Genomic DNA, 27,790 nt, shown 5'->3' with positions numbered 1-27,790 from the left:
GTAATCGCTGCCAGTCTGCCGTAGCCATACGAGAGGTGAGTTGTATTGTTCCGCACACGATGTAGCTAAGTAGTACAGACACATAAAACATGTTTGATTAGCTGATGGGCACCGAGTGTAATAAGTGCTTAGTGGACACATGTCTAACACCAGTTTTATGTACTTTTCATTTGTTTATTATTGTGTAAAACTGTATGCTAAAGCGGAATGCTAATGGGATGTTCTGCCTTAGTGGGCTGTGCGGAGTGGTGTGTGGCGAGCAGTGTTGGTCAAGTTACTTGAAAAAAGTAATCAGTAACTAATTACTGATTACTTCCCAAAAAAGTAATCCAGTTACTTTACTGATTACTTATTTTCAAAAGTAATTAATTACTTAGTTACTTAGTTACTTTTTAAAAACACGATTTACAACCTGAAGAGGTGATAAAGTGATAGATCTTTCAACCCAATTCTACTTTTTCTGCATAATCCATCATACAAAATGTAATCAAATGGAAAAGTCTCTTTTTTTAACTTGTTTTATTAGTTTTAATCTTTTAACTTTATGCATCAAGCAAAAATTTAATTATATGCAACATTCTCTGACTGGAAGAAATTAGTTTAACATTTAAACCTATTTTCTGCACATTCCAGCACATAAAATAAAATATTTTTGTGTTTACACTCAGTCTTTGAAATAGATGCAAGTAAAACACAGCAGAAAATAAATAAAGTCAAAGACTCAGCGGTCCTGTTGCTCTATTTTCACCTGTAAAGCAGGAGTGAGGTAGGCGGAGGTTTACCCTGGTGCAGGTGTGCCGCAGTCAGTGGAAGAATCCGCGAGTTTCTCTGTGAGTTTCCCATTACATCGTAGCTACTCGGTGCTTGTTTGGAAGTTTAGGGGTTTTTTTCGCTGTAAAAAGAAGTTTTCTTCCCACGCACAGCGGACACTAATGTTTTTGTCACTTTTTATGGAATCAAACTCAAAGTAAGGTCAGTACTTCCACGCTTTAAACGCTGCACGCTCATACTCTCTCTGCACTGGATATATGATCCATTGTTGATCTGCACACAGCTGTTGCCAGAACGTTGCACTGGCTTATGTCACTGTCATGAGACATTCTCGCAAAAAATCACGGTTTTAGTAACGCAGTAACGCAGCGTTCCTATGGGAAAGTAACTGTAATCTAATTACCGTTTTTGCAATAGTAATCCCTTACTTTACTCGTTACTTGAAAAAAGTAATCGGATTACAGTAACACGTTACTGCCCATCTCTGGTGGCGAGCCTGTGCACTGATACAACACTGTTGTTTCCATTCAGGAAATAAAGTGGCAACGATCGATCAGAGACTCCTTGTCTTCTTAAAAACACAACGCAGAGTCGTGTTTTATATACAAGCTCAGGCCCATGACAAATACCAAGAGCGCAGAAGTGAGAGCCTCTGTAAACTGACAGCAGTGTGATTTTTAAAGCACAGCCACGATATACAGTGGCATATGCATATCAATATTTTACACTGCCATAAAGAACTAATGTAGGCCTACTCTCACTTAGGGAAGTAAGTGATGTGATGGCTAACTGAGTGGAATATAAGATACTTCTGATTATACTTCATGTGAACAGTAGTCGCAGAAAATACTGCAACCCTGGTTCATGTAACCAGTCTGTGATCTTATATGTGTAGGATCCAGTTATGTTTTTTTCTATTGGCAGGACATCGATACTTTAAACACTGTATTGGATGCATCGATGCTTTGGAGATCGATACACCTAGCGCCACTGCAGGGCAGTAAAAGTCTACGTTTTACTCAGTGACACTAAATCACTAAGATGATCTTTAAAAAAAAGGACTCGTGATGTTTTTGTCTTTATTTCCCAGCGGTGCTCATTTGGCACATTCTGCATTATTTCAACACATCTGTCTATCTGTCTGTCTGCAGATAGATAGATAGATAGATAGATAGATAGATAGATAGATAGATAGATAGATAGATAGATAGATAGACTGTAAAAAAGAAATTGAAGCAGTAGTTTGGGATGGAGCAGGGACAGAAAGAGAGAAAAGGAGAGAGGCTCTCTTAAGTAGTGGGGCGGGGAGGGGGCGGTCCGCACGCAGTGATTGGAAAATATCGAAGACGCGCACGCGCTAATCCGATGATGAGTCTCCGTTACAGAGGCAGGGAGGGGTGTGTGTGTGTGTGTGTGTGTGTGTGTGTGTGTGTGTGTGTGTGTGTGTGTGTGGGGGGGGGGGTCTGTGGAAATAAAAAAGATAAAAAAAAGAAAAAGTGGGACCTGGGCGGGAGCATCTTTCGCTCGCGCGCCGCGTCCCTTCTGAGCCTTTTGTGTTTGAAACTCTCATATCCCCCATATCAATAATTCAAGCGCGCGCGACAGAGCAGACGGAGCTCCCCCCTCTGCGCTATGAGTTCTGCTGCCTCGTCACTCGTCCAGGGCCCTTCCGCTGCGCGCACGACTCTCCCTTACTGTGTTTCCAAGTGACAGATAAGCTGCCGAGAGGTGGGAAAACAGGAAAGGAACAGGTGAAAACTGGGGACTCGCCTGGAGATACGGGTTAATAAAGCAATTGTTGAAAAAAGGAGCAGAGACGCCTAAAACTAAACCATCTGGGTTTGAGACACTCCGCCAGGGAGTTCACGTTAGGCTAATTAAATCCAAGAAAGCGGAGTAGCACCTAGTTGTAAAACGAACCTTTTAAGGTTAATCGAGGAACAGTGGGAAACTCTTCCTACCTGACATTTTTTTTTAAAAAGGGGAATAGACCCACTCCGGTTTGAGGTGTGAAGACGACCTGAACAAGTTCACTGCTCGGTTCCGGCATGCTGGCGTTTTGCCTTTTAAGTGCCGTGTGGCTTGCGGCGAGTCCGGTCCGCGCTCAGAACGAGACGGAACCAATCGTCCTGGAGGGAAAGTGCCTCGTGGTGTGCGACTCCAACCCGACCTCGGACCCCACGGGCACAGCGCTCGGGATCTCGGTGCGCTCGGGAAGCGCAAAGGTGGCGTTCTCCGCAGTCAGGAACACCAACCACGAGCCCTCCGAGATGAGCAACCGGACTATGGTCATCTACTTCGATCGGGTAGGAGACAAAAGATATAGTCCAATGTGACAGAGAGAAGAAAAAAAGATTCCAGCTCAGTGTTTGTCTGTTTTTATCTTCTTACAACCTGAAGAAGGAATGTTGTAAGACATAAAAGTTTCAGATGATCTGTTTTATTGTGTAGACTATAGAATGCGTGCTGTTTTAGGTGAACTGTATTAATATGCTGGGAAGACAGTTTTTACTACTGATGGCGGGGGTGGGGGTAAAATATAATTTAGTCGATGTCACAAAGGCGTCAGGAATAAAACTGGCATTTTCCCCCTGCACGTTAGAGCACCACAGATATTCCGCTTCGCCTTCCCGCAAACTACGAATTTAGAATGTGCGCAACAAATACTCCACTTAGTCAACAGACATGTTGCGTAAGACCATTAGAAAGACGAAAAACAAGTATCCGGGTTAACTTGGGGGATAGATAATACCACAGCGGCGGAGCTGTGCGCAGATGCATCGTGTCTCCGGTGGTGTTGGCTGTCGGAGATAACAGACTGTGGATTCATTTTTTAGGTAGTAAATTTTATTGGTAAAGTGGCTGTGTAGCCAGGTATGCGAGGCTTTTCAATATCTCAACTTTTTGAGCTGACGGGGTGGGATATGGGAACTGACATCTCTCCAAATAATTTAGTAAGGGAAGGTCACGAGAGTGAGATCGTACCCGGCTGCCGTTAAAGGTTAATTCTCCCTCAAACTGCCGTTCAATTTCACGTCATAATTCGCCTCCATCCATAAAATCAGACATTTGGCTGCAGGAGTGCATAATTGAAAAATTCATTTGAAAGCTCGATCAAGTTCCCTTCCAGTCCCCATAAAGTTTAGAAGTTCTGACAAGGAGAAAAATCCCCGATAAAAAGCAGAGAGTTTTCCATCTACATGAGTGAATCTGAGTGTGTGGTCTGGGGCGGGGGGCACAAGAGTCTTAACAGGGTGTCTGCTCCAGAAACACGTGGGTTGAATGGATTAGTCAATTCCACACCAAATAAACAATAGAAGAAATTCTGGATGAAGCATTTGGCTGTATAAGAATCCATTTTCTCCCAAAGGGCAGCACAAATTAGTTTGTTTCCTCGTCAAGTCAGTTTTGAAATAAAAATATTTTGAGTTGGTTGCAGTTGTGTTTCGCACAGCATGACAAAGCGCCTGTACCAGTGAATTTCTTTCTGTCTGTCTGTCTTTCAGGTTCTTGTAAATGTTGGGAGGAATTTTGACGAAGAGAGAAGTAACTTCATTGCACCACGGAAAGGAATTTACAGTTTTAACTTCCACGTAGTTAAAGTCTACAATCGCCAAACTATACAGGTAACGCCTGTTTGTGTATTTGTCGTGTGTGTGTGTACCTGTGCTTTTCTGCTTTTCGACCACACTGCGTGACAGCTGAATGTTCTTGCCCATATAAGTCGAACATGAGCTGCACCGTCGGTCATTAGATGTTTGAGACGTCTTTCTCCAGAGACAACAACAGCAGAGGCCGCCGTTAATAGTGTGAAAGCTAGCCCTCCGCCACCTGCTGGGCCAATCATAATTAATCAATACATGCACAGAGGATGGAGCCAAATGAAGCCCGTGTAACCAGCAGGAGGACGGGGCTGCTGTGGTGAGCGCGAGGGGTGCGTGGCTCCGGCGTCTTTACTTTCAGCACCATGGACAGCAACGTCCCCCTCTGTCTCTTTCCCTGACAAAATGAGACGACAGGAAGATTTTGATTATTTAGAAGAGATTTTGAAGAGAGCAAACACAGACAGGCATTTTAATTTTCTCCCTCAAGCACACAACGTCACACACAAACAGGTTTTAAGTAGAAGTAACATGTTTTCTATTTATTTGTTTGTCACACCCTCACTCGCATGCACCGCCTGGAGTGTGGTCCGTCACAAGTCTTCTTTTATCCCACTAATTACTCCTCTTATAGCTTAGCTGTAGTTTCCACATTTCTTTTGATGTGTCAAGTGATAGGAAGCTCTTAAGCAGTCCCATTTTTAACATTTAACATGCGCGTGATGATGCTTTACAAGCCACACAGCGTTAATTACAATGTAAGTCTTGCAATTTAATCCGTTGTGTAATTATGCTGTTGGCTCCCCTGAGGCTTTGGCATTATGTTTTGCTACTTATACATTATTATTGGAGTCTTGCATTAATTAGCATGGCAGTGGAAGAAACAACAATAACAGCAGCGAGGAGAGCGGGCAATATTTGAGAGGGAAAGCTGCGTGTGTGTGCCTGTATGCAGAAGATGCTGGATGGCAAACGCTTGACTCTTGGTACTGTCACATTATCATTTATAGCTACGAGATATAAAAGTAAAAACTTTGAGTTTTAAAAGCACTTTGGGCTAAGTCCTGTTCAATATAAGCCCTCTGAAGTCTTAAACATTTTAAAATCAATAACTGTTGAAAACTGATTGTGGATGATTCGAAGAAGCTTTATTCTGGCATGCTTTCTGACATAAAATAGACCAGTGTAGGTTGTCCTCTCTCCTCCAAGCATCCAGCCTGCGTGCTGCTCACCCTCAACCTCTTCCACTCATCCTCCTCCCATCCATCCAGCGCATCTGCTGTGTTGAAAACTCCCACTGTTTGATTGCCTTAGAGGCAGCTACTGTGGTGCATGCAGGAGACGAAAGACAGCAGGAAAAGAGTAGCAGTTGAGAGTAAATTAAAAAAAAAGAGGGACAAGGGGATGGAGAAGAAGGGGGTGGGCGCACAGGGGTGAGAGGACAAAGGAGAGGAAAATGGGGGATGATAGAAATGGAAAGGAGAGACAGGAATGCATGAAAGAGAAAAGGAGACATAATGGACCAAACGGGAAGAGAACGAACAAATGAGACAGGAAAAAGCCAAATATCACGAGTCGCTATTGATTAGCAAATGCTGCATACATGTAGGAAAGGATAAACATTTTGTTCCGTCTCATCAGTCTTTTCCGGTGCACGGATCTGCCTGTTTATCTGGGAGGTTCAGAGAGGTAATGTGGGTGTCTTTGCTTTATGCCTCCGAATTAAAAATACATATGGAAAATGAAACGCGGCATATTCTCACATCTAAAGGGAGCTCGTATCGCTCTAGCCATCCATGTCGGCTAATAGGGGGCTTATTTACAGTGTTTATAAAAATCACGGACTGTATAGCTATGAAATATTTTGCCACTTGTGAAAATGAGTTGCATTTGCAGCATGTGCCACAGCACTCAAAACAAATAAAAGAAATAAATTCCACATCATGAATTCTGAATGTTTCACATCTGTAACTCAAATATCAATAAGACGTTCACACAAGGTGCTGGTAGACTTCAGTGGGCTGATTTTTAATTAGATGTTTATTTTTTGTGCATTTTTGAAGACGTGATAATCTATATTGAAAATTACTGGAGGTAGTAAACAGAGGTTAATAAGCTCTTTGACCACTGCGCAGCAACTTTATCAAAACACAGGATCACAGCCTATTATCAACAGCTTGTTATTACTAAGTAGATGTTTGCATTGTTTTAAAAATTGGTTTCAATTATCTCTGTGAAATTTGCACTGGATATTCATTTTAGCGACCTATAAACAATTCTAGTTTTTGTTAGTAAAAGATCCAGCAGAACATTATGAAAAATATATTGCCATCTGGTTTTACAATGTAAAAAGGAGATATTTTACAGCAGTATTTTAAGCATGTGAGCATATTCAGAAATAGCTTTCATAAAAGCCTCAAGTCAAAGCCGGCCTGTAGCTCTGAAAGTGACACAAAGAACAGCTAAAATGCCTCACGCTGTGTGTATTATAGGCCTTTCTGTTACTTGGATTTTCCCATTTAGAGCAAAAACCCAGAGGCTTGACTTCAAGCTGCTCATAGTACACGGCCCAATAACAAGAAATGTTACCTTTTTACACACAGCTCTTCGACCAAGTAGTTGCACATGTCCCTAACACACCTACATGTATTCCCAAGGCAACGTTTTTTATTCTCAGCTTAAAGTGAGTGGGGTCATTCAAATAAAACATCTTTATTGTCATTACACATGTATAAATACAGGCTAACAGTTTGCATCTAATCAGAAGTGCAATAGGAGCAGATTATATACAGATGTTTATATTGCTATACAGAAAGCAAATGTACAGAAGTGCTGCTCAACACGATTTCAGAAGTCATGCAGTACAGAAACCCGGTGTTCACTACACTATAGCAAGAAGACCACAGGGGCCCAATATAACGTTAGCCTGCTACATCCACAGTGACACTGAGACGCATGTTTACCATCACCGTTGGTAACTGTCGTCACTTACTGTGGCACATGAAATCACATTTATCTGAATGATATTATAAAGAATGCCAGTTTATCAGTTGTTTAAGCTTAAAAGTAAAAAATTGCATTTGAAGCAAAACGTTAAATATTTCAACTGCTTCATATTCTGAGCAGTGCTGCTATTAGTTACATTAAAAAGTAATTATTCTGATTACACAGTAACATGTAATAAGATATTACAAAGAGCATAGTTTGAATCAGATTTGGTCAAATCTATTTTTTTTAGAACGTACAGTATTAAAAATCTATTTAAATAAATAGGAGTATATTTTGACAATTATACACTCCAAGAACATTGATATAAGATCTATAAATTCACAGTATACATGTTACTGCGTTACATAAGGCCATAGTTTTTAGTCATGTCTCAAGTGGTTTTGCCATAGAAGCACCACTTCATTAAAGTGTTGGCAAATTCTGTTTTAAAAACACTTTTAAAGATTGATACGTGCACACACCACTGAGATGAACATTTGCATAAGCCACATTCCTTCTAAACGTACTTAAATATCCTCAAACAGTTTATTTAATATAGTGTGACTCCTCCGTGCTGCTCTCCACTGCAGATAACACATTTATTAGACACAAGCACAAAAATGGGAGGCCACGTTACCTCAACCGAGGTGTGTGTTAAGACGCGGCAAATAATTATCACGCCAAAAAGATTAAAAAATGATTTCTGAAAATGGCAAACGGTCGTAGTTTCAAGCTAGGGCCTGAAAGAGCCTGCTGCCTCGTCTGACACTATTCAGCACTGAATTCAAACAAGCGTACAAACATTGTTTAAAAAGTGCTCTTTGATGCCTTTATGTTAAAATGCTAGACGCCCATATGAAAGATGGCTGAAGTTTTTAATAACTGAACTTTAAAGTCTTTAACACTTCTTGACTTTGGATGATGTCAAAGTATTTTTTCATTCAGTTGTCTCAGGCACAGTTCTGGCGTTGACCACTAAAGGCACCACCCATCCGCTGTTCACATATTCTGTGTGTTTGTAAGGTGGAGCCGGTCAGGAGAAAAAAGGGCGGTTGGCCTTAAAAGGAGTGAGCTAAAACAGCTTGTTTCAAACCGAAGGCTGCCCCAGCACCCAGTGTAGCGCCAACACGTAATATATGTGTAGCCATTTAGCACCTGTCACTTGTTCAAAGTGTATCTAATGTAGAGCGTTAAACACTACAACAAGGATTGGCACAGTAAATTACCACTAGTGGTAATGCCGATGAAGGTCAACAAATACACATTATAATTATGGTGCACATTGTACCGTGATGATAATATTTATTTGATTTTATTGCTGGAAATGGGAAAAAGTTAAACTACGTAGCTTCAATTAAAAGAATAGACTGAAACCCAGGTAACCTAGCATTAATGTGGAGCAGACTGTACTGCACATGGATCTGTTGCACCGTGAACAGAATGACCTGCATGAAATATAACAAATAAATAATAGAAATACGATAGGCTTCTGCTCCTGGTTCAGAGAGTGTTTCATGCAGTGGAAATGAGAGGCGAGTCAAAGCCACATAAATAAACATCTTATCTGTTCTTAGGTTTTCTTGACTTGAAAGTATGGCAAGGGTAAGCATTGCTCTACAGGTAATCAGTCAGTCTACTGTTTCACACCAGTGCAACCGTTATGGTCATCTAAAAATCACTGTATTAAATTTTATATAAAGGGTACATATACGAGGACACATACAAATTTCAGTGATCAGCTGCGTTTTAAAGCCAAATGGGTACCACCATTAGCATTTGTGATTCAGGGCTCAACTGTAATGTAAAACCACCCTATATACGCACCACATTGTACCAAGTCGATACACAAGCAATGCCACCCTCATGTGAAAATATCACAACATTTGTAAACAACATACATTTTTGGTAGCGTCCTGTTAGCTACATGGTTACAGCACACACGTGTCTGTGCTTTGGTTTTATTCCAGCGGTGTACCTGTGACCTGTGTCACTCCGCTCTCCTAAGCTTCCATCTGGCTCTGTTACACTTAAATGCCCCATAAGAAAACATAGAAGTGTTTGAAGAAGAAAAAAATCTTGCCAGCCAAAAACAATTGTGCCAGGTGTTAGTAACAGTGAGGATGGATCCACGGTGATGCTTTAAGCAGGAGACACATTCCTCAATAAACTGCTGTGGCTCTGCATTAGTGTGGCACAAAAGATCCACCCATTTTTATTCTTGGACTTACTTTATGCTAATTATAATTTACAGATCATGCAAATTTCCCAATTAACTGATACTCATCAATAGTCAGCCGACACTAATAAGAATCTAAGAATGCAGAGCTATGCCTTTTGGTTGTGTTATGAAAAATATGCCAGGAGGTCAAACAGAAAGTCACCTTTGAGCGTTTGCCATGTATTCGTTTTTTGCACACTCTGACATTTTAATGAGTTTGGTTGGGCGATTGTCAGAAGATGAAGCATTTGATTAGAAAACACTGCGCTCTTCCAGAGTAAAGTGATAAACAGGCGAATATACAGAACATCGTTAAAATGTGAGAGGTAATTAATAGCTACACAATATTATGATTTATGTAGAATACATATATTCAAAATGTTCTGTATTGTGAGCATCTAATAACAAAGAAGATGTTTCTACGCTTTTCCTTTTCATTTATAGTTAACACACACACACACACACACACACACACACACACACACACACACACACACACACACCCTTGTTTTCACTGCGTCAGAGGACAGTACAGTTTTATCCTTTCAATTAAATGACTTATTTTGTTACATTGTGGGGGATTTGCTTTTTCCCACCAAAAGGGTGGCAGGTACAACTTGATTCTATTGAAGTGATACACACAGATTTATACAGTGACACACAGTCTGCCAGCCAGATGCTTGGTGTCGTATTTATCTAATGAACCTGTGCTCAGTCTCGCAAAGGTTGCACTGAATTTATGCTCATGTGTGAAAGAGAGGAGGAGTCGGCGTTCTTTGGATATTCATTTTCTTTAAATCGAACAGGGTTGATGTAACAAATGAGTCATTAGGACATAATGTGAAAAGATTTACATATCTCACTGACATCTCTCTAAACAAAGAGCAATATTTAAATTTAGCTCTCAGGATTATAGGAAAAAACTTTTAGCCATTCGTGGCTGGACTTGCACCACACAAAACCGCTTCCTGTTAATTACCAGAGTAAAAACAACTCTTGCATTTAGCAGACGCAAGGTGTGTGTCTGCACGGCTGCAAGATGAAACAGGGCAGCTGTGTTAATACCACAGACAGTCTGTAGCATTATGATATGATGGGCACTTAGTCTGAGGTTCAGTGCTTTGCTCGGTATAATTTTATATTCAGTTTTATTTGATTTTGACGTTTGTCTTTCTTGTACTCTGTGTTTTATTGCATGGTATAAATAATTTAAGTAGCTGAATTGTGGGTATATTCAATTTCCTCTGGCTTATGGTGTGTGTAATATAAATATTAGAGACTCATAGGACCATCTGGTCTTGTTGGAGTTTTCAGATGATCTGTCTTAATTATCTTTCATGTGGTTTGACATTTGGCAACAGATCCAGAGTTGCATGTTTTTCTGACTTTCACCAGTGGGAAAAAACAACAACAAAAAAAGACAGTTGAAGGCTCTGCCCAGCGGTTTCCTCAAATTAATGATGTTGTTCCCTGAGGCAGTATCGATGAAGACGGGTGTGATCTGCTGACATTTGTTAAGATCTGTTTTTGTGCCTGTGTGAGTCTGTGTGTGTGTGTGTGCGCACAGTTCAGTTGTGACCTTTGCTCTGGTTGCCTCCATCTCTTTGAATAAATGCTGTTTCATTTTTTGATCATTTTCACAGAAACTCTTTACAAAAGCACCAAATCAACTTTTCAGAGTGCTTTGAACAGAAAACAGTCATTTGTGCCAGTGGATGACAGTTAGGCAGCACGTGCCAATCCATGTTCTTCAAAGTGAAGCATTCATTGATTGTTTACAATATAACATGTCAGAAAACATCAACAAATACCCCAAAACATCCAACTCGAATGAGACCTGCATTAAATTGGTACGAGTGCCAGAACAGCGCCCAGGAAAAATATGCTGCTATCAGTTCTAACATCGCTGTCCTGTAATGTAATAATGATGACAATCATGTTCGATATTATGTTGTGTTTAGATTCTGTTATCAACTGTGTAGATGAAAGGGCAAATGTAGCATTTTCAGCAAATGTTAGTCATTCTTTTATATATTCTATGTAAAAATGTAAATGTTGCTATAAAACACTCCAGGAAAATCCAGGCTTCTTTCTATCTGGAGCTGTTCAGTGTGTTTGACTCCTTTAGTAAAACAGCTGCTGTAGTGATGCCGTCAGTGCAGCCTTATCAGCCCAGTCCTCATCACAATAAGTCTGTTGCTAACTTGGGACACATTGTTAGCACTTCTTTAAGTATTCCTTAACAGTGCAAACAGCGCAAAGATTTCACTCACAGCTGCAACAAACTGGATGTCTCCAAACTGCGTTCGTATATGAATATAACTGATTACACAGAAACCCAGCTTTTTTCTTCAAAGGTTGATGACGACAGTCAAACGATGCTGTGATATACTTTATGGTCTGACACACACAGTAATGGGGACAGCCAGGTGAAGTGAAGACAGCACGTTTACTTCAAGCTCAGTGAAACACACGGACCAAGCCAAACGGTCCCACAGTTCAGTGTGACGGGACAAATAAAGTTAGTGTGGTAGACGCCAACGACAGATTACACATTTTGGTTTTCTCTGGGTATTAAAAGTTGCCAGGAGATGACCCCAGAGGCCCGTTACCGAACACCCGCAAACCTGCTGAGCATGAGACTGAGGTGAAAAACGTCGTTAGTCTCTGTGTAATAGCTGCTAGTTTCCTTATCTTGAGCCTTTAATACAGAAAATAGGATCAAAACGACTTCATGTTAAGATGTAAAAGTAATTAAGCAATGCTGAAATAGGGTCAAATAGTTCTTTTGTTAAACTTTGTGACCACAGAGTTTGTGTGCTTTCTTTCAAAAGTTCTGTACCTGCTTTGGTCAGTGAGTCATTTCTTCTGTGCCTGTTTTCAAAATGGCATCTGGAAACTCATTCCTAATGAGGCTTCCTGCTACCAAACGAAAACAATCAGACGTACTGAAGCAGAAATTAAGGACAGTGACAGTCAGACAGCTGGCAAAGGAGAAGAAGCAGCAGTGATCACTGAGTTAATACATCTGAAGACTGGAGAGGCCAGTTCTGGTTTTGTGTGTTAGAATACTTTGTGTATTATTTGTTATCAGAGTGAACAATAACTACACAATAACTTTCTGTGCTTTTTCTAATATATGACTGTTATACCAACACGTTGTCATCCCAATGTGTAACATACGGACGACTGTGACAAATCGTATGTTAGGAACGATAATGCTCTGGTTATACTGGATGTACACTCTTGATTGCTCGCTTCACAATCGTAACTTCAAATTAGCAGCATACGGTCGCTGTGCACACACAGCTTTGTCTCCGAGTTCCTTTTATGCACATGTTTCATCTGGAATGGTAAAAAATGCCTTTTTTAAATGATTACAAAACACAGCCATTACCCACTTTGAGATTCCTTTTCCTTATTGTATTCGAGAAAGCAGCTACTGTTTCCTCAAAATCGGATGAAACGGTGCAACAACAAAAGCAGAAAATCTGAAAATAGAGAAGATGGTCGATAGCACAAAATAAACATGCAGAGATGACCTAAATAACAGCAAACATGCTCCACATTCACATAATGATTCAGCTTGTGAAACAGTGAAAGCTTTCCCCCCCAAAATGCAAAGCATGATAGTGGAAATGATCAATTTACTGAGTTTAGCCAGAAACCTCAGGTTTACTGTTCATCCATTAAGAAGTGGTACTGCTGTAATTATCTATGAATATTCCTATTGTGGTTGTCTGTGAAGGTTCTCAGTCATCCAGGTCATCGTAGTCAAAGGAGCTTGCAAAGAAAAGCGTCTGGACTTCTTTAAGAAAGAAAGAAGAAGTCCAGACGCTTTTCTTTGCAAGCTCCTTTGACTCCTATTGTGCTTGTTATCACTAGTCCTTCTGTTAGTGTTGTGTTATACCAGGAACTGATGTTGTTTCCATACTGTTGATTTGTCATGACTAATGTGCTAATGTGTTAACATCCTTCACAGAGAAAGCAGAGCCCTTCAGGATTATTCCATTATCCTGGCTGTGGGTGGGGCAGACTGCCTGTTTACATTTACTTTTGATTTAAATTCCATTTCATTTCAATTCTGTTTTATTTACACAGAGACAAATCACAGCAATCAGCTGAAGGTGCTTCATTTTCATTATTAAAGGATAAAGATGCAACAATCATGGAGGAAAAGCCCAACAGTCTGACGACCCCTTATGAGCGAGCACTTGGTGAAAGTGGCAAAGAAAACACCCTTTTAGCAGGAAGAAAGTTCCAACAGAACCAGGCTCGAAGGACCGAAGGTGTCCGATGAGGCGCTGGACTGCTAATCTGTTGTGCTTTGTACGTGTGGGTTTGAATCCCATCCTCATCGTAAATCCTCTTCTGCACTCCGACCAAATCCTTTCGCTTGTTTTCTATATATTCCTCTAGTTTGAAAGAGATGACATTGCTCGGCTTGGCGGAGGTGGACGGCGACGTCTAAGCTTCTCTGCTCATGCTGCTGTGTAGGGAAATGAATGGGTGGACCCTAACTAATAGGAGTGGGCCAATTAATATATTCAACGTTTCTCAAACAATATTACCACTAAACGATTTCAGAGGCACGCACTTTGACTTAGAGTGCATACAGAATATCCATCGTATCCATCCTTACCCACTGAGGCACACAGCCTTCTTTTGTTTTTGTTATCTTTAGCCATCTTCACAATGACCCTGGAGGAACTTTAGAAAACTCTGGAAACTTGCTGTTTTAAAGACGGAGGTGTCACAGTCCTCAGACAGATGCACCATTATGTAGCTTATGTATCATCACTCTGTGTCTGTAAAGTGTGGATGAAAATGTGAAAGGTCCAGTGGGGAAAAAGAAGGGAAAGCAAAAGATGGGAGAAAAGGAAACGTGTTGAAAAGAAGAAAGATGAAAAGGGTGGGGGACCACCAGAAGAGTATCATTGTCATGTCAAGACAGACAACCGGACAGGAATTGATGATGCAATAACAGGATGTCATCGTGTCGTTAAACATTAAGTGCAGCACGGAGACGTCAGACAAATTCTATTTGCATAGAGAAAGACAGATTCTGTCTTTGCTGTCTCTCGGCCCTCTCCGACATCCTCCTGCCAGTGCAGCCGTCTCTCTCTCCTTTCTCTGCGCTTCCTCCTTCTTCTCTCACTCTCCTTCGTTATTCTGTCTCTCCTTTCCATTACTCAGCCAGTTAATTGGTGCTTATGCATTAATGAATGCAGATCGATCGCGGCCTGACATGACGCGAAGCCCTATTATCATGCTTTTATATTTATGGCTGCTAATTGAATGAGTGTAGGTGTAGCTGAGTGTGAGGGTGGGGTGGGTAGATGGCCACACAGAAGCACAGCCAATGCGGTTTTTTTATTTGTACAGGTGTGTGTGTGTGTGTGTGTGTGTGTGTGTGTGTGTGTGTGCTGACCGCAGTCTCATCCTTCCAAAGCCACTGTCACAGCTTTATTAGAACCATACATCACTGACCCTGTAACACAGAAACACATCCAAATCTGAAAACATGACTTTATTCATATGTCCTCTGTTCATAGACCTCATGTGTTACAGTCTGAATTAAAATCATCATCAAGCTATCAAATGATTTGTTAGCTGCTGTGGTGTCTCACATGTTGGAGCCCGACTTGGCTGGACACAAATCACACAAGCCCACTTGGCACTGTCCCCTCATTGTCCTGTCATTGTGTTTTAACAAAGTGTGTGCAGCCCCCCACCCCGATTCTAACTGATAGAAAAGCCTGCCCATGTTTGAATTTTGCAAGTGTGCAGGGACAGCAGGGGAACACATTTTGACAGGTAGAGAGATCACGTGTGTGTTTCATGTATATGTGGGGAACCATGCGGGACTGGAGGGATGGAGGCTTGGTTTGTAGGTGTCCCCAGGAGTGACTTGGTTGAATGGCTGGGTAGTTGTGTGTGCTCTTGTGTTTATCTGAGGGTAACGGAGTGATGTAGTGATGCTGGCTCTTCCTTGTCTGCCATCTCTGTCTCTCTTTGGAAGCATTACACGCACACTGGACACGAACCATGTCCCCCCTCCGTCTCTGCTGTCTTTCTGCCTGTTCCTGTGTTTAATGGCCTACTTTTCATCTGTTGTTCGTCTGTGTGTGTTCCCATCCTGATATCTCTGCCTGGTTTTCTTCTGCTTCTCCTGTCTCTCCCCTTCTAATGATTATTTTATATTATGATATGAAGGGTTAATAAGGCTAACCCGGAGTCTTCGGATGCATCTCTCCACATAAAATGTTCTCTTTAGCTTTGTGATCCTCATCTGTATTCTAAGTGTACTGGGCCCAGCTTGATATTCGACATGGTGGAGGAAGTACTTGATGTTTTTTTATTTGAAACAAGAAAGAGTTGGTACATAAAAATACAAGCTCATACATTCATCAAGCATCAACGAAGAGTAATGTTTAGATTTCTCTGCTTCTGTACTTGTTTCCTTTGGACATTATCACTCAAAGATCAGTTGAAGTGATGCAGATATTGATGAAGCTTTCGTAGCAGGATGGGATCCAGTGTTGATATTAGTATATTTGTGTTGAAGCAATCCAGGCTCATCTCTCTTCAGTGATTGAAGACTCTTGGAAACAGAGTAATGACTACAATCAATCAATGCATGCACTAAAGCAGCGTTTTTCTTTTTCACAGTCTGGAGTTGCAATACAAATGCAAAACTTAATCTCCAGTTAGACACATACAGTAGTACTGAAGGTGTCAGTGACAGTGTCACCAGATGAATCGTCAAAGGAAATCACTGGTTATCAGCAAAAATAGATTGTGCATCCCCGGCGTATATATTTGATTTCAAAAATTGCCTCATCAGTCCACGTATTAGCTGTTCATAGAGATATTTTTATTGTGTACATGATGTTCTTTAAATGTAAGCATTACACTGAGGCAGTGTCTCAGATGAATGGATGGCATCCATGAAATACAGTTAGAGTTTCGATTCTGTGAGTGAATCTTAGAGGCCATCAACCACACTTAGGGATACATTTGTCAAAGTTTGACCTGCTGCTGTTTTACATCTGATCGCCTCTGAGCAAAAGTTTTGTTTTACAGACTTTATATTTAATATTTTTTATACATCATTCAGTCCATCACTGGAAAGAAGTCGGTGCCTTTAATCTGATGAGAAGGTTTAGCGTGATTAAGATCATCACTCATCAAATATAGTTTCCTATAACCTTCAATTTAGTTTAATGCTTTAGGTGTATGAATAACAATTCATAATTTAGTCATTTACAAATGAAGACTTCCTGAGTGCACTTAACCTAGAATGTCTGTTTATAACTTCCAGATATCTTTTTAGCTCAATAAACGCAAAGATGCTGAAGTGATTTAATATTCTGACTGCTGTTTGAAATTTTACTGGATGTTCAAAGTTGAGCTAAGACGGCCACATACAACGTACTCTCCTCTCATACCGACACACCTCCATTGCTTTCCTCTGGTTAGTCTCCCCCCTTCCCCTAACCTAACCCTGACAGTGCAAAGGCACTCCCAGATCTAAAAACTGTATATACTTGGTCACCTGTACAAAATGTGGTATCCAGTATGTCGGGGAGACACGTAATACACTGTTGACCAGATTCACACAGAACAGGCACAATATCTCAAAGAGAAAGAACACCCATAAGTACCTGGTAAGACACTTTGTATCTCATGGCTGGGAATCTGTGAAGGCGACTGTGATACAGGCAAATCCCACATGGTCAGTCCAGCAGAGGAGGACGGCTGAAAAAGTTTGGATTGCCAAATTAGACACAATGTATCCCAGGGCACTGAATGAAAGAGGATGTTGAAAAACACGTCTGGTGTGATGTACATAGTTATTGTTCTATATGTGTTTCTAGTGCTGTTATGTCCCATTCAACACACACGGTTCTAACATCCCACCCTGAGACTTATCCTAAACCTAACCTCACTAAACCCCATGCCGGGATTTATTTGAGCCCTAAACCTAACCTTTCCCCTCTCCCCCTCTCCTCTCCCCTCCCCCCCTCTCATTTTCTCTCCTCCTCTCTCTCTCTCTCTCTCTCTCTCTCTCTCTCTCTCTCTCTCTCTCTCTCTCCCTTCCCCCCCCTCTCTCCCTCTCTCTCCTCTTATCTCCCTCTCTTCCCCCCTCTCTCCTTTTCTCTCCCTCTCTTCCCCCCTTGCTCTTCCTCTCTCTCGCTCTCCCCTCACCTATCCCTCCTCCTCTAATCCAACTGAAAAACAACTGATATCCCCAATTGTGAATGAGGAATAAAGCCCTCTTACAGGTCTGTAGTGGGACCATGTGGACCCTTGAGTGGAGACTAAGGAAGGCCTGTGCATTGAAGCCCGGCCGCCTTTGGCGACTGAGCTTCCATCTTGGTTTCCCTAACCCAAACATGACCCAAACCTAACCCAAACATGACCCTTACATGAACCAAACCTGACCCAAACATGACCCAAACCTAACCCAAACATGACCCAAACATGACCCAAACATGACCCAAACCTAACCCTTACATGAACCAAACCTAACCCAAACATGACCCAAACATGACCCAAACATGACCCAAACCTGACCCAAACATGACCCAAACCTAACCCAAACATGACCCAAACATGAACCAAACATGACCCAAACCTAACCCAAACATGACCCTTCGGCTGCACCAGCTACAGGGGCGCTGTCACTTGGTGTCGCTCTCTCTGTGGTAGAGTATCACTTCCTGTTTCTGCTCAAACACAGTGGTGTTTTTGAGTAGCTTATCTGCTTAGCAATTTAGTTAAAAACTTTTAGATACATTTTCTTTCATAGTATAATCTTCACATGCTTCATCCGAAGCACACTCTCTGTGTACTCACTACCTAATTTATAGCCAAAGTATTCACTCACTGTCTCTGTACTGTTTCGCTAGCTTGGCTTAGCTCGTAGCCGACTCGTTAGCAGCATGGCCTCTTCACCTGTCCCTCCTGCTCATTGTGTCAGATGTTTAGTTACTCCTCGGCCTCCTTTAGCAGTAATGATATCTGTAACAAATGTAGCATATTTGCAGCTCTGGAGGCCAGGATTACTGAATTGGAGACTCGGCTTCACACCCTTCATTCACCCGTAGCTAGCCAGGCCCCTGTAGCTGGTGCAGCCGAAGATAGCGTAGGCCCCGCTAGCTGTTCCCCGGCAGACCCCAAGCAGCTGGGGAAAGAGGGCGGCTTGGTGACGGTGAGGAGGAAGCATAGTCTTAAACAGAAACCCCAGGTACACCACCAACCCGTTCATGTGTCTAACCGTTTTTCCCCACTCAGCGACACACCTGCCGGGGGTCAAACTCTGGTAATTGGTGATTCTGTTCTCAGACGTGAAGCTAGAGACACCGGCAACCATAGTCAATTGTCTTCCAGGGGCCAGAGCAGGCGACATTGAAGGAAATTTAAAACTGCTGGCTAAGGGTAAATGTAAAATAAAACACAATTCACGTCGGCAGTAATGACACCTGGTTACAACAATCGGAGGTCACTAAAATCAATATCGAATCGGTGTGTAAATTTGCCAAAACAATGTGGGACTCTGTAGTTTTCTCTGGTCCCCTCCCCAATCAGACCAGGAGTGACATGTTTAGCCGCATGTTCTCCTTAAATTGCTGGCTGTCTGAGTGGTGTCCCAGAAACGATGTGGGCTTCATAGATAATTGGCAAACCTTCTGGAGGAAACCTGGTCTTGTTAGCAGAGACGGCATCCATCCCACTTTGGATGGAGCAGCTCTCATTTCTAGAAATATGGACAAATTTATTAAACCCCCCATAATATGACTATCCAGAGTTGGGACCAGGAAGCAGAGTTGCAGTCTTACACGCCTCTCTGCAGCTTCTCTCCTCCTGCTACCCCCCCAAAAACCCATCTCCATAGAGACTGTGTCAGCTCCCAAACAGACAAAAAACAAACTAAAAACCAGCAACAAACAACTTAAACATAAACAATCACAAAGAAAGAACAATACAGTATCCACATCTGAACCAAAGAGTAAAACAGTGAAATGTGGATTATTAAATATTAGGTCTCTCTCCTCCAAGTCTCTGTTAGTACATGACTTAATAATTGATCAACAAATTGATTTACTCTGCCTTACAGAAACCTGGTTGCAGCAGGATGATTATGTTAGTTTAAATGAATCAACACCCCCGAGTCATTCTAACTACCAGAAACCTCGAAGCACAGGCCGAGGGGGCGGTGTGGCAGCAATTTTTCACACTAGCATATTAATTAATGAAAGACCAAGACAGACTTTTAATTCATTTGAAAGCCTGATGCTTAGCCTCGTCCACCCCAGCTGTGAAACTCAGAAACCAGTCTTACTTGTTATCATCTATCGTCCACCTGGGCCTTACACAGAGTTTCTGTCTGATTTCTCAGACTTTATATCTAATTTAGTTCTGAGCTCAGATAAAATAATTATTGTGGGTGATTTTAACATCCATGTAGAAAAAATGACAGCCTCAACATGGCATTTAATCTGTTATTAGACTCAATTGGTTTCTCTCAAAATGTAAAAGAACCCACCCACCACTTTTATCACACTCTAGATCTTGTTTTAACATATGGCATAGAAACTGAACATTTAACAGTGTTTCCTGAAAACCCTCTCCTGTCTGATCATTTCCTGATAACATTTACATTTACAATAATTGATTACACAGCGGTGGAGAGTAGACGTTTATCAAAGTAGATGTCTTTCTGAAAGTGCTGTAACTAAGTTTAAGAATATAATCCACCCACTGTTATCATCTTCAATGCCCTGTACCAACACAGAGCAGAGCAGCTATCTGAACGCTACCCCAACAGAGGTAGATTATCTTGTTAATAATTTCACCTCCTCACTACGTACGACTCTGGATACTGTAGCTCCTGTGAAAACTAAGGTCTCTAATCAGAAGTACCTGACTCCGTGGTATAATTCTCAAACACGTAGCCTAAAGCAGATGACTCGTAATCTGGAGAGGAAATGGCGTGTCACAAATTTAGAGGATCATCATTTAGCCTGGAGAAATAGTTTGCTGCTTTATAAGAAAGCCCTCCGCAAAGCCAGAACATCTTACTATTCATCACTGATTGAAGACAATAAGAACAATCCCAGGTTTCTCTTCAGCACTGTAGCCAGGCTGACAAAAAGTCAGAGCTCTGTTGAGCCAACCATCCCTTTAACGTTAACTAGTAATGACTTCATGAACTTCTTCACAAATAAAATTTTTATCATTAGAGAAAAAATTACCAATAATCATCCCACAGATGTAATATTATCTACAGCTACTCTTAGTACCATTGATGTTAAGTTAGACTCTTTTTCTCTAATTGATCTTTCTGAGTTAACTTCAATAATTACTTCCTCTAAACCATCAACATGTCTTTTAGACCCCATTCCTACAAAACTGCTCAAAGAAGTCCTGCCATTAATTAATTCTTCGATCTTAAATATGATCAACCTATCTCTAATAATCGGCTATGTACCACAGGCCTTCAAGCTGGCTGTAGTTAAACCTTTACTCAAAAAGCATCTCTAGACCCAGCAGTCTTAGCTAATTATAGGCCAATCTCCAACCTTCCTTTCATATCAAAAATCCTTGAAAGAGTAGTTGTCAAACAGCTAACAGATCATCTGCAGAGGCTTATTTGAAGAGTTTCAGTCAGGTTTCAGAGCTCATCACAGCACAGAAACAGCTTTAGTGAAGGTTACAAATGATCTTCTTATGGCCTCTGACAGTGGACTCATCTCCGTGCTTGTCCTGCTAGACCTCAGTGCAGCGTTCGATACTGTCGACCATAATATCCTATTAGAGCGATTAGAACATGCTGTAGGTATTACAGGTACTGCACTGCAGTGGTTTGTATCATATCTATCTAATAGACTCCAGTTTGTGCATGTAAATGGAGAGTCCTCTTCACACACTGAGGTTAATTATGGAGTTCCACAGGGTTCAGTGCTAGGACCAATTCTGTTTACATTATACATGCTTCCCTTAGGCAGCATCATTAGAAGACATAGCATACATTTACACTGCTATGCAGATGACACCCAGCTCTATCTATCCATGAAGCCAGATAACACACACCAATGAGTTAAACTGCAGGAATGTCTTAAAGACATAAAGACCTGGATGGCCGCTAACTTTCTGCTTCTTACTTCAGATCAAACTGAGGTTATTGTACTCGGCCCTGAAAAGCCTAGAAATATGGTATCTAACCAGATTCTTACTCTGGATGGCATTACCTTGGCCTCCAGTAACACTGTGAGGAACCTTGGAGTCATTTTTGACCAGGACATGTCCTTCAACACACATATTAAACAAATATGTAAGACTGCTTTCTTCCATTTGTGCAACATCTCTAAAGTTAGAAATATCCTGTCTCAGAGTGACGCTGAAAAACTAGTTCATGCATTTATTACTTCCAGGCTGGACGACTGTAATTCATTATTATCAGGAAGTCCTAAAAACTCCCTGAAAAGCCTTCAGCTAAGCCAAAATGCTGCAGCAAGAGTCCTGACAGGGACTAGAAAGAGAGAGCAGATTTCTCCTGTTTTGGCTTCCTGTTAAATCCAGAATTCAAAATCCTGCTCCTCACATACAAGGTCTTAAATAATCAGGCCCCATCTTATCTTAATGACCTTGTAGTACCATATCACCCTATTAGAGCACTTCGCTCTCGCTCTGCAGGCCTACTTGTTGTTCCTAGAGTATTTAAAAGTAGAATGGGAGGCAGAGCCTTCAGTTTTCAGGCCCCTCTTCTGTGGAACCAGCTTCCAGTTTGGATTCAGGAGACAGACACTATCGCTACTTTCAAGATTAGGCTTCAAACTTTCCTTTTTGCTAAAGCATATAGTTAGGGCTGGACCAGGTGAGCCTGAATCCTCCCTTAGTTATGCTGCAATAGAAGTAGGCTGCCGGGGATTCCCATGATGCATTGAGTTTTTCCTTTCCAGTCACCTTTCTCACTCACTATGTATTAACAGACCTCTCTGCATTGAATCATATCTGTTATTAATCTCTGTCTCTCTTCCACAGCATGTCTTCATCCTGTCTTCCGTCTCTCACCCCAACCAATCACAGCAGATGGCCCCGCCCCTCCCTGAGCCTGGTTCTGCTGGAGGTTTCTTCCTGTTAAAAAGGAGTTTTTCCTTCCCACTGTCGCCAAAGTGCTGCTCATAGGGGGTCATATGATTGTTGGGTTTTTCTCTGTATCTATTATTGTACGATCTACTGTACAATATAAAGATATTGAGGTGAATGTTGTTGTGATTTGGCGATATATAAATAAAATTGAATTGAATTGAATTGAACCCTACCACAACCCAAACATGACCCAAACCCTGTTACTGTGATGTACAGCACAGTCAAAGACGGGAAAAAAATGTTTGGTGTCAGCAATGAATTTAATTTCAGCTTTACTGATGAAATTTCAATTTTATGAAATTGAAATCTGCCCAAGGTCTCACATATATTAGCCTGAGATCTACGATTATTTTAGTGAGTGGTTTAGAGTGATATTTTACGTGTGGCAACAAATCTGTCTTTCTGCTCATACTTCATTGTAAATGTAAAAGCAAATAATTCACATTTATCTGGTGTAATAAACTCAGTGACTGCGTTTTCAGCCGATAGTGAAATGTAAATTTGTCCATGACCTGTGCCGCGTTTCCTTTGTAAGAATTAAAAAAATAATTTCAGTATAGTCTGAGTATTTTCCATCAGATTCAAAGCTGCACACACGCACCCACATATGCAGATACAGTCTGAGTCGCCATGTTCAGTTTGCTATTAAGAGGAGTGCTGGGCCAAGAGAGCCCTTGACTCTGACAGGCTCTCCATCTCCTGCCCCCACACACACACACACACACACACACACACACACACACACACACACACACACACACACACACACACACACACACACTCACTCCTGACCATCAGGCAGAATGACTTGGATAAGTGTATAATTATGGGATGTTTATGACTGTGTTCCATCAGTTGGTGACGGTTTTACAGTTTTTTACCTCGAGAGCAAACAGAAATATTTTGACATGTTTAGCTCTCAGCTGTAAATTTGAGTTTTTCTTCCTGATGTCCATACTGTAAAGATCATGTAGACAGGTAACATGGCCTGTATGACGTTTGTTTAAGGAATCAAAATCTTTCAAACTGCAGTCAGCTTGTTGAAAATGAAAACACTACTACACCAGAGTGACCTGGACAGAAACAAACAGCCAGCGTGTTGTTTCTGTGCACCAGGAGGCAGATGACAATATATGTTGGGAGTTTTAAAGGAACGAGTGGTAGAAGAATAGTGCCCAGTCCATCTTTTAATCCATCTAGCCATCCAAGAAGTTGTCCACCAGTTTGAGATACAACATACTCTGTTACATTTACTAATGTGTGCATTAGGTGTGACCATATAGTTTTCACTTGGAGAAAAATAAGATATCGATGGCTGATTGCCCTTCCAAGGTCATTCTTTGACATTTCCAGCCTCCAGTAGATTCCTAGATTATTAACTAGCCTGCACATCTGCCTCTGGAGTGTACTCTGGGTCTCTATCAGATCAGAAAAGGACAAAAAAGCTAACTTTTAAGTTGAATTTCATTTTGGGATAGAGGGGGAAATCCAGTGAATGCAAAAAAATTGTGTTGGTGTGACCAAAAAACCCCAACACATTTCCTGCAGCTTCACTTTCTCTTTCTTTGAAACAGTCAAACTCCAGGCTGACAGTTTCACCTGTGAGGAGCTTCACTGCACACAGCCTGGTGAAAGCGTCTCGCATCTATACTGCTGGTGTAAGATAGAGACCGAGCTATCGGCAGCGTTTTTTATTATTCTAATTAATAAATATTTTTTATGCTGGAAAATCTATTTTTCACGTCAGTGATTCCTGCAGAAAATAATTAGTTTTAGGCACATTTTAACATCTTATGATTGTATTTTAAAATAGGAGCATGACATAACAAACTCACATCAGCCACCCTAGTGTTGTAAAAAACAAGACTCGTACAAGAACCTGAAGAAAGGCAGTACAACAGAAACATTGTGTTGCTTCTCTTATCAGGTTGCAGTGAGACTTCTCACAGGACGGTCTGTAATCTCACAGGGTTTATAAAGTGTGTTCCTGCATAAACAGACGTTCGCAGGTACCAGAGGTAGAACGAATCGATGATTTTGTTTAAGTGAAGTGTAAGGGGGAAACATATAGGGAGCGCTTGTTTTTCTGCTGTAGCTCAGAAGCGAAGCGATGAAAGCCGTTGTCAGGTTTGAACCTGGGCGAGGGAGGGGACACAGCGCTCACAGCTTCGTCTCTCTGTAAGAAGAAGAAGATGTTATTCCCCACGGAAACATTTGTTGAATCAGACACTGTGTGAGTGTTTGTGCGCATATCTCTGTCTTTCTACAAGTGGATAATGTGCAGAGCACAAAGCTTCAAATGAAATCTTTGCATGCGTTTCCTCTTTAAAATATGACAACTAAAAAGTCCAGAAATACGATGCTGTTAGTCCTCATGGAAGCATCATTATTGCACTGAGTGTTTTGGAAGTCTGCCATGCCATATGTTCCTGCTTCTGTGAGCAACTTGAGGACTGTTTGTCTCTTTTCCACACTTTTCATTCTATACGCCGTCTGTCCTTTTCATCCAGGTGAGCCTGATGCACAACGGTTGGCCAGTGATTTCGGCATTTGCCGGGGACCAGGACGTGACGCGTGAGGCAGCCAGCAATGGTGTTCTGATCCAGATGGAGAAGGGAGACCGGGCCTACCTCAAATTGGAGAGAGGAAACCTAATGGGAGGATGGAAATACTCCACCTTCTCAGGCTTCCTGGTGTTCCCCATGTAGAGAGGAAGAGGAGGAGGAGGTGCAGGGATGGAAACAAAGGAGGACGAGCTGGTGGAAGCTGGAAAGCAAAAGGAAGATGACGAAAAGGCAGGTGGAGGAAGAAGAAAAAGGACATGGTTAAGATGGGAGGGAAACATGACAACAGACTTGTGTTTGGGACGCTGCAGAGGAAGGATGAGATGTTAGAGAGATATGAGCGTGATGTGAGAAAGTTACAGAGCCGGCACATGAGAGTGTACGGTCAGCTTCTTCACTTTGCTTCTTCTTTTCATCCATCCTTTCATGCATCCTTCTCCTCCCTCTGTTTCCTCGTGGCTTGACTGCAGCTTTGGACAGCCAAAACCTTTTCTATACTCTGCTGACAGATCGATCACTGATATGGTCCAGAGTGTTCTGAAGCCCACGTGTAACCCTCCCTCCTGTCCCCACAATCCCATCATTTCTTCATCGATCACCATCTGCATAAGCTTTGACCAATATTACTTGAGCAACTATTCCTCGCTAACCCCAGTTTACTGTGCCCATATGTGTGTTTGTGTTTTTCTCATGCTCGACATAAACGCCACTGATTTTGGATCAGCTTCTTCCCCTGAAGCCAAACTATACTTTTTAGAGTGTAAACAGTAAAGTCTGATCACAGAATCAGGGGCTAACCTTTTATTTATCATCATAATCACAAGCCTTTTACAATAAATGCACCATTTGTTCTTTAAACACACGTCTGTTTCTCCTCTTCATTATATTTAGCACGTAGCAGGATTCAGCTTTGTAATGGTTATGGTTCAGCGCTCGTAGCAGTGGGGTCAAGGTTAGGAAAACATGGCTTAAATACTTTGCTGTGTGTGTTTAGGCGACAACATTTTTCTACAATAAACTGAAGTTTTTTCTACACTCATCCGAGTGCCCCCACCCCACCCACTAAGACTCGTGGTCCATTAGTAGGCAGTCATTAAACTTGTATACAAAGTGCAACTGGGGAGAACAAAAGTCAGTAGAAGACAGAACAGTTCAGTTTAATAAACCGTCTCCACTCTCTAGTCAGGTACTCAATACTTCTCCATCAATCTCTGGTGTCTATATCTAATGAACCGAACACTGATAGTCAAACAGGAAGTAATACTTTACTTTGTTCCTCCACTGTTTTAATCACGACTCTGAATCAGGCTTCTGTGCACCTGTCCTTTCACCCGTACAGTCAGTCTGCTTCCTCCCTGTCACTGCTGCCATGTTTTAGATATAGTATCTCCATGTAGGATCCCTTTTCTCTCTTTAACTATGCTGTTTACCCACAAGTGCAGGTTTGGCTTCCTTTTAGCACACCTCTGTTATCCCCTCCATCCTCCCTTCCTCATGTGTGTACTTTATCCGCTGCTGCTCATTTGCCTCCTAGCACGGATCCTTTCCTGCTTTTCTTCAATGTGGACTGTGGACAATGAAACAACCTTCAACTTTACAAAATTATATATATATATATATATATATGATGAGATACAAATGGATATATAAATATAATGAAATCTAAGCCACCATTTCTATTCTCCTGGTTTTAAGATGAAAATAATGGTAATACTAATACTGAAAACGTAATCTGGTTGATGACTACAGTATCTGTATTTCCGTACTTCAGTGTTATATAATGAAAAAAATATTCTAAATGAAACTTAGTGATTGTGTGGAAATCTGAGGCTGCCATTGCTCTTCTGATGAAAACATGCTTCTTGTTTTTGTTTTGGGTCAAACCAAGTTGTGGCTAAAAAGCTGAGACTACTACTTATATAAAATAAACTATAGCTAAAAGGTACTTTTATTATTATCATTATTATTATTATTTGACTGTAAATTACATGTGAATATTTAGACTATGACAATATTTGATTTATGAATCAATCAAATCGATTTATCTACTGTTTTCTTATTTATTTGCTCTGAAGAAATCAATAAAACTAAATGGTACTTTTATTTTTCTTAAACCTACTTTAAGCCTGTCCTCGTACTTTATTTTGTTCAGTCTTGAAAAACAAGCAGAAACTCGTTGATCCCTGATGACATGTCTAACGGTGGGCTGTGTTCACTGTATATGACCGTGTGCGCGTGTCTGTGCGCATGTGTGTGTCTGTGTGCATGTGTGTGTCTGTGCGCGTGCGTATGTCTGTGTGCATGTGTGTGTCTGTGTGCATGTGTGTGTCTGTGTGCATGTGTGTGTTTTGGACCTATGGAGCTTTTCAGTGAGTCACCTTAAACACACACTGACTGAAATCTGCTTGATCGTGTTCTTCTCCACTACCTCTGTCCTCCTTTCTGTCTCCCCTGGTCCTTCACTCTCATTCCTCCTTTTCCATTTACTG

General features: G+C 41.4%; 1 protein-coding gene across 1 annotated transcript; it reads left to right on the top strand.

Annotated features, from left to right (window-relative positions):
- Nucleotides 1-2,328: 2,328 nt before the first annotated feature.
- cbln1 (cerebellin 1 precursor) lies at nucleotides 2,329-27,419 on the top strand. Its single transcript, XM_085461083.1, has 3 exons — nucleotides 2,329-3,077; nucleotides 4,278-4,397; nucleotides 25,248-27,419. The coding sequence occupies exons 1-3, from the start codon at nucleotides 2,820-2,822 to the stop codon at nucleotides 25,443-25,445; spliced, it is 576 nt and encodes a 191-aa protein (XP_085317209.1). The 5' UTR covers nucleotides 2,329-2,819; the 3' UTR covers nucleotides 25,446-27,419.
- The last annotated feature ends 371 nt before the right edge of the window (nucleotides 27,420-27,790 follow it).

Source organism: Copadichromis virginalis, linkage group LG7, assembly GCF_057382275.1.
Source record: "Copadichromis virginalis isolate Kocher_CV1m ecotype Utaka linkage group LG7, C_Virginalis_male_GT1.1, whole genome shotgun sequence".
NCBI lineage: Eukaryota > Metazoa > Chordata > Actinopteri > Cichliformes > Cichlidae > Copadichromis > Copadichromis virginalis.
This window is presented reverse-complemented; position numbering and strand designations above follow the sequence as displayed.

Excerpts from the sequence above, each read along its gene's own strand:
- cbln1 (XM_085461083.1), top strand. The coding sequence starts at position 2,820 with ATGCTGGCGTTTTGCCTTTTAAGTGCCGTGTGGCTTGCGGCGAGTCCG. Across the intron at positions 3,078-4,277 it reads TGGTCATCTACTTCGATCGG|GTTCTTGTAAATGTTGGGAG; the intron begins GTAGGAGACAAA and ends TCTGTCTTTCAG. Across the intron at positions 4,398-25,247 it reads ACAATCGCCAAACTATACAG|GTGAGCCTGATGCACAACGG; the intron begins GTAACGCCTGTT and ends CTTTTCATCCAG.